The sequence below is a fragment of the Morone saxatilis genome, unplaced genomic scaffold (assembly GCF_004916995.1).
Source record: "Morone saxatilis isolate NCDOM2014 unplaced genomic scaffold, NCSU_SB_2.0 Contig1, whole genome shotgun sequence".
NCBI lineage: Eukaryota > Metazoa > Chordata > Actinopteri > Moronidae > Morone > Morone saxatilis.
In genome coordinates this window covers 13,515,190-13,522,898 of record NW_023339651.1, presented here as the reverse complement: position 1 = coordinate 13,522,898, position 7,709 = coordinate 13,515,190, and the positions used below count along the sequence as shown (strand labels likewise).

Below are 7,709 nucleotides of genomic sequence, written 5' to 3'. Positions count from 1 at the left end.
CCCCCCCCCCCCGCTCTGATGCGCTGACCGTCTTTCTCTTGGTGTCAGTGAGTTCAGCTGTGGCCCCTGTACCATCCCCGTCCCCCTAATCTGCCGCCCCTCCAACCATCCCCACTTCTCTCTTTCTAGCTGTTCATGCCTCCCAGAGCACAGCTTGCTCTCTCTCTCTCCCCCACTATCTCACACCCTGCAGTCTCTCCCATCTTTGTATCATTTTGTCTGCATTTCTAAATTTCCCCCGAGTTTTTTTTGCTGCTACTGCCTCCCACCTTCTTCAGTAAGGCTTTTATTTCTCTGCTCTACCGCCTTTCTTCTGCACCACTCCCATCCCTGCACATATGGGAACACACAGACCATTGGCTGCATAGTCAATAAGTCAAAGGGTCTCGAAGGCACCTGTCACCAATAGCACCACCCCGCCTGCCTTCATCAAACCCCTCCCTACCTCCTCTTGCCATACACAGGACTGCTGTCATGAGAAAACCTTGCAAGGAGGATTTACATACTCCTGTTTTGATCACTTTAAAAATGCATGATTGCCTATCAAAAACACAAGGTGGTCTGTGAAATGTTAGTTGTGTAGTGGCGATATAAGGTTTGCAGCTGGCAGTAACTTTACATTACAGAACTCTGGCTCAGCACCTTGGGAGAAAGGAGATAAAGAAGCCTGTGTGCTCTCACTAACAGGAGAACATGTATGCATGCACACAGCAACTATCAACTGATAACAGAGCAGATGGGGGCTATGAGGCCTCTTCAGCACCTGTGTAACAACGCTGTATTGATAACAGACGGCCGATGTGTGCACGTCAGCAAAGCTGATACGAGTAGCAACAACACTCGATAGATGACTAGAGTTTCACGTGCTGTACAGGATAAGAGGTGGGTCCATCATATGTTATCTTTACAATGTGCACAGATATAGGTTGCAGTTTTTAAGTGTTGAAAGAGGCAACTGCAACTTGCCAAGGTCGTACTTTTGATTTTACAGCTCAAAAAAGCAACTGTTAATGTCGGTAAAGGATTCCACATGGAAAAGTAGCCACTCATTTCCAACATAAATTCCAGCATTAAACACAGAAAAATCTCAAAAGATGTGAAATACTCAAAACAACGTGCCTTATCATTTTCACGATCTCAGCTTAGGCTGCGTTTTTTTTTTTTCTAGTGCAAATCACATGAAGGTTACAAGATTGACGAACATCTTGCTTGCTTGGCAGATTCAGAGGAAGGCCGGGAGTCTCACCTTGCAGCCTTCACAGGCGCTGACACCATAGTGGTACCCTGAGGACTTGTCCTGGCACACAAAGCAGGGCTTGTAGACGCGGGGCGGCGGGGGAGGTGAGGGCGGGCTTGGCACTATCTCTTCTGAGCTGGTACTCTGGGTTTCTATCGCTGCGAAGAGGAGAGAGCAACAAGGGGGGGTTAGTGAACACTATCAGATGGAGCGCTGACAGACATGCAGCATTAATCGATATCAAATGGGATAAACACAAACTCTCATGTGTACACTCACACACACAGATCTTAAACAACCCGGCCCAGACAGATACACTGCTGACAACATCCAATACATATCACCAGAAGGGGAACTTACTCACTTTTCTAACAATGTGTTCGAATAACAAAAAGAAAATGCAAGGGCAAGGACAACTTCTTGATTTGTGTCATTTTAAAGATCCGCCACAGGAAAGACTCCTGAAATATCTTCAGAGAACAAACATATTCTAACACACACACACGCACACACACACACGCACATGCATACAGTGATCATCAAAGCACCAGTGAAACCAGCCTCTACAGAGTATTCTTATTTACTGCTGAAATTATGGTTTGTGTGTGTGTGTGTGTGTGTGTGTGTGTGTTACAGCAAGAGGCCGCCTTGCTAGCAGCGTTCAAAGAGAGGTTTTCTCCTGTGATACAAGTTTTGCTTTTAAATATTTCTGAATTGTGCAGTCTTTTGAAGTATGACTGCTTGGAAATATTAATGGACAAAGCACACACTGTACCAATCAAAAGCAACAAATACTGCAGACAGGCCTAAGCATAATTCTCTCTGCTTCCAACTGAGCAAGACAGGTCTAACTTGTTTACCCCCCTACCTAAAGGCCTCCATCATTCCCTCTTATTCAATATCAAACCAGTAAACAAAAAAAGGCTGAATACACTCTCTTCTTCATCCAATAAGCACTAATATGACAAACCAAACAGCATGTGAGCACTTTGCAGGCTCCCATATTTTGTATGCTTGTAAACAAAGAGGTCTGGGATTGTAGGGAAGTACCCTGCTGTTGCCTTCATGTAATATGTATTGGACTTTGACCTCAATATCCTGTGTGTTACAAAACACAGCTCTTTAATCAAATATAAAAACACACATTCACAGCACAGACGTGCACCCTGTGGCCTATGGCTGACTAAACAAGTGTGTAATCCCTGTTTGCAAATGGTGCCATTTTGAGCCAGCATGTGTGTTCTACTTCTAACTAGAATAGTTTTTTAATATCCTGATGCTAATATGATGCTGGCGTTTTGATATCAACTGTTTGACAGACTGTTTTTGTTCAATTTAAGGGAATAAGAAACGTGACATCAGTGGACCTTTAAACAAACTAATTCGAGAACTTGTTACAAGATAAAATTAAAACATAGGGATCTAAATCATTCTGGTTCTACCCATATCCATACAGGTATACTCCACCCAGCATCATCAGCTCAAGAGAGGAGGGATTGGGGAGGTTAACAAGTAGCTCAGGAGCTGCCTGCAGCTCAGTGCTTGAGTGTAAATAAGCCATCTATATTTAACAGAGCGGGCTGGTTCAGTGGGCCTGTAGTACAGCTGGGAACACACTCCACGTGACGGCACCGCAGACAAACACTGCGCTCGCACAGGATCCAACGCACACAACGTTAAATCGCACGCTGAGGAACATAAAGCAAGGATGAAGTTTTTCTCCCTCTCTTTCTCTTACTCACACACGTGCTTTCTTATCCTTTAATAGTGTCTGTGTGTGTGCGGGTTTCAGCTTGCCAATCTCCAAGCAGCAGGTGGTGCAGGGGAAGATTACATTCAGAACAACCAAAATAAACCAACCTGGCTTCCTGGAAAAAATAATATACACAAGCACCGTACACCAAAATCTCACCTCTTCTAAGCCTGCCTGTTATCTCACACAAGATATCCAGGCGGGTTTCAGGTGACGGGGACAGTTAAGCTAAACAGCAATAAAGCTCACATTGCAACACCTAATAGTGACACCCAACCAGGCCTGGGTTATTAAGACATTTCATTTATGAGACGCAGATGTCGTATGCCACTTTCACACCAGCAACAACCTTTTAAGCTGTTGGTGTAAATATGTTTGAAAGACAGTGACAAGCAACTGGAGTAATACACTCTATATTTACTTCTGAAGGATTTTTGGGCTCATTAAACACAGATTCTTTTTTTTGAGACCTAGAAAATGTATTTGCACGGGAAATGGGAAAAAGCAGATAGAAACTTTTTCGATGATGTAGGGTGGAGATGAAGGGAGGAGAGCAGGGAGGCAGAAAAAGGCAAAGACGTAGGAGAGACAGAGAACTATGATGTGTTTGAGCAATAAACAAAACAGATGAAGTGATAAAAATGGTTGACACACACAGAACGAAAGCTCGGCTGTATTATTTCGCTCTTGTTCCTGCCTCGAGTGTTTAGACTCAACTACATCACGCACACACACACACACACCTGTCAGGATTTAACTTAAAGCCTTGAAAAACTATATATGGAGTATTTATAAAAATTGTAGCTTGTGTGACGTGTGAGGTATTCATTTCAGATGAGACTAAAGGAAAGGAATGATATATTTGAGATGATATGTAGACAATTCATATGCTCATAATCAAGAACTATACTATTTTCCAGCAAGGAGAGTTATGCATACAGCAGTACGAGGACTGTTTTTTTTAAGTGCGGGTGAGGAGAAAAAAGGAGGAGGAAGCAAAGTGAGCTGGAAGGGTGAGTGTAATTGTGGGTCCGTCCTATGCTTCTTGTTGCCATTTTATTGGTGTCATTACGGGCCATCTTTGCCCATGCCACTGGGCCATGCAGTCAACACACTCATGTCAAATAAATTAAACTTAAATAGAGCAGCTCTTACATAACATGGCATATTTTCTCATTAGCAAAAAGCCATTCACCCTTTTCTGCGCTTTTGTGCCTCTCTTGATGTGGACTGATTACAGCCCCGCGTTATTGGTGTGACCACAGAGCTATTCATCCACATTTTAAGCCGCCTTCATTAGAAACGCATAGACAAACAAATGGGAAGCCCACCCACACAAATAAACATAAAAATTGCATCCATGCCTACATTTACACAAGCTAAGGGCTTTCCTGGAGCCATTAAAAAAAAAGCCTCATTGGTCAGACACACACACATACACACACAGGATGCACACTCTTAATGAGAGCACCCATGGAAATCTGGGACACAAGGACAAGAGTCTGTGAGGGGGCTGGCGACTGTAATTAAATACAATGGCTGGCTTCTGGAGCCTTGTCAAGCTGAGGCATGGAGCAAAACAATGGCAGGCCTGTGGACAGAGAGGCAGAGAAGCTCAACAGAGAGGACAGAGCTACTTAGCCCTTCAGCAGCCCTCACCCAGGCATTATTCAACACCAGCCTGCATCCAAGCTCTGATCAACACCAACCATCATACAAGCCTGCCTATTGTGTGATCCACAAAATCATACGCACAAACACTGGAAGAACTGACTCACACTCGCCTGGAGAGCTTCCCTTGATATCCTTGCAACATGTTAGCGCTGGAAATTTGTGTGTCTGGCAAGGTTTCCAGGCCAGAGCCCCTCCAGAGCCTGCAAAGTCACCGCGGTAACTAATACTTCAGCTACACAGCTAGAATATCATTCTTTTAGCCAAGGGAGGGCTAGAATGAATAGACAATAACATCCCGTTTTGCTTAAGGCACAGAAAAGCCACAACCCTGGAAATAATGTTTAAATGAAAACAGTAAGGAGTTACTGATAAGGAATTTATTGTACTTTGGTGAGGAGGTGAAACACAAACCACACGAACCGCATGGTCACCGCAGTTGTTGTGAACCAGACACAAGGCTGGATTCAAGACTGCAGCCTGGCAGTTTGTCAGACCAGTACCAGAAGTGGGAATAAACAGCACAGGCCGTCAGGTGTAACCAGCGAAAACAAACCTGACACTGTACTGCGTTGAGACAGCAGAAGTCCATTTAAAAAGGAGGTTGCATTCTGTCTTAACATTTGACCACTGGCTACGGCTGAAAAGGAGCCTTTTCTGCTAAATCTGGCACATTTAAAGTAAGGCAGGTATTAAAAATGATTATGCAACTGTTCTATTACTACTGTTTAGTCCAAACAATGTGTGAGCTGGCTATAAATGAATAATTCGATATGTCAAAGCCCCTAGATTTAATTTACTTCCATCTATCCTTTGATATTCACATTCACAGACAAGTTTTATAAACAGCCCTTGTGTGTGTGCATGTTCTGTAAGTGTGCGTGTGTGCAGATATCTTAATAGCTTAATGTAGCATGGTGTTCTCGAACTCCAAAGCAGCGGTGATTTAATTAAGTTCAAGTGTGAGTGGTCTGTAATGCCGCTCTTCAGATTCACTTTGCATACATCACGAGCCACAAGTGCACTTAGAGAGAAGACGCGCCCACATCCTCCGTAAGCAATTACCGCATGCCTAGACTTAAATGGACAAATATGCACAAGACTGAAATTAAATCTATTCTGATGATGAACTGGCCTGAGCTGTAATACTGACATAAGATAGCCTGGCTAACATCACCACTTCAAAGGAATCAAGACCAAAAGACCACAGACCAAGAGAAATACACACACACACACAAGCCCACCGGCTATTATCAAGCCTCCAGACTCTGGGCTGTCTCGGCCCAGTGCTGCTGAGCAGTTCTTGAGGTTCAGCTCTAGGTTAGTCCTCTGAGATTTGATTACCTTCATCCCCACTGGTTACTGGGCCCAGCTGTGAAGCATATTAATGAGATTTCACCATCATTAGGGGGAAGCTAACTACATTAGCAGGATGGCTGCTTGGCTGGCTGGCTGGATTGTGGTAAAGAGAACTGGAGAAAATGAAGGCAGAGGGGAGGGCTTTGACAGGGTCTTCCACTTTGTTGAATCCTACTCCATCATGGACCATTGTGTTCCCCTGGCTTCTATTAGGTTATTTGGACACGTACATGCACGCACACACACACACATGCTCGCCATGTGTAAGATACATGGAAGAACATATAGAGGTCCATTTGTCTTTCCATGCAGTGAGTGTGCAGGAGAGGAGACACCAGACAGACCACCATGCCACAGGCTGCTGCATTAAGGCCTGCTTTGAAGTCTGCTTAAAATAATGAAGTGGGATGGCCAATGGAACAGCCCCGGGGAGAGAGACCGCCTTGCTAAACCCTGAGAGTTGTAGGCCAATGTATCATGCATGTCCATAAAAACGACTGGCAGCAACTTAAGAGCTTTTAAGTGCAGTGAAACAGACCCACATCACTCATGCATGGTGCTTGACTTTTGCTAAATATTCAGACGTTATTTCGGGCTTCCATGTCAGGAATGTGGGTAAGCAGCAGGGAAAACGATAAACACACACGCGGGAATGCTTTGTCAGCACTCTTCAATTACTGAAGGGGGAAATGGGACTATTTCCCTTGCTTACGGGGAAATCCTGCCATTCTCTAACAAAGCGTCATAACAGCTTTCCGCTGAAAATGGATGGGGCTCCGTTCACTGCCTTCACACTTATTACTGACAGCAAAGCCACGCACGCCATCTGTACATGAGCCGGGGCGAGGGCGTGTGCGCGATCACACACTAGCAGGCTCGCAGAGACTGACAGCTGTAAGTACTGCGACTGTGGGGTGTGTTTGTGTTCAAACACCGAGTGTGAACAGTTATTGGATGGGAGAGGGGGAGGGATCTGGCGGCAGGGCGGACAGGCATAAGTGAAAACACACACACACACAGGAAGTAGAGCCAGAAGAGGTTAAGATGGGGCAGGAGAGCAGACAGTGAGCCTCACGCCTCTTATATTTATACTGTAACTAAATCCAGACTTTGCAATGTCCCATCTCCCGCCACTTTCACCTTCATCTCCCCCTTATTCCTGTCCCACGTACCGAGTCTGACATTCTCCTCTTCCCGTTGCTCTCTATAACTTACATCCTACGCAAGGCGGCATGTCTTCCTTCACTTCTTAACTCCTTCAGTCCTTGCCAACGATAATTCCTATGACTTTAAGGGGCAGCTGGTTTCAGACAGAAGCACTGACTTTTGACTTAGGTAACCAATTCAGATTTCCACACAGATATCAGACAAACCACCAACAATGTAAAGTAAATGATCGGCTAGCTAAAGAATGCTAGCTTATCAGTGATCAATCAGTTTGGCTGTTGGTGACATGGTCTCACACACACTTTGAAAACATCAAGATGCTCATTATGTCAGCCACTGCCGGCAAAAGGCCTTAAAATCTGACATAATATCCAGCACTTGATTCTAAAATTATGCTGGTAAGCCTTCTGTACTCATACCAACACATATCATGCACTGAGGATCCCCCTGCCTAGTAGTGCTCCGCCTAAGCTGCTGCATGTCTAGCTTGCAGTCAACCTTCTGAATATGTGTGTGTGTGTG

At 44.7% G+C, this 7,709-nt stretch overlaps 1 protein-coding gene across 6 annotated transcripts in view; it reads right to left on the bottom strand.

The window, feature by feature from the left end:
• The window catches only part of raraa (retinoic acid receptor, alpha a), a 123,912-nt gene that overhangs the window by 13,217 nt on the left and 102,986 nt on the right, over positions 1–7,709 (bottom strand). For all 6 annotated transcript variants that reach the window (XM_035662625.1, XM_035662633.1, XM_035662640.1 and 3 more), the window contains one exon: positions 1,247–1,395. In XM_035662625.1, the coding sequence (XP_035518518.1) occupies positions 1,247–1,395 (149 nt within the window). The remainder of the gene's footprint in view (positions 1–1,246; positions 1,396–7,709) is intronic.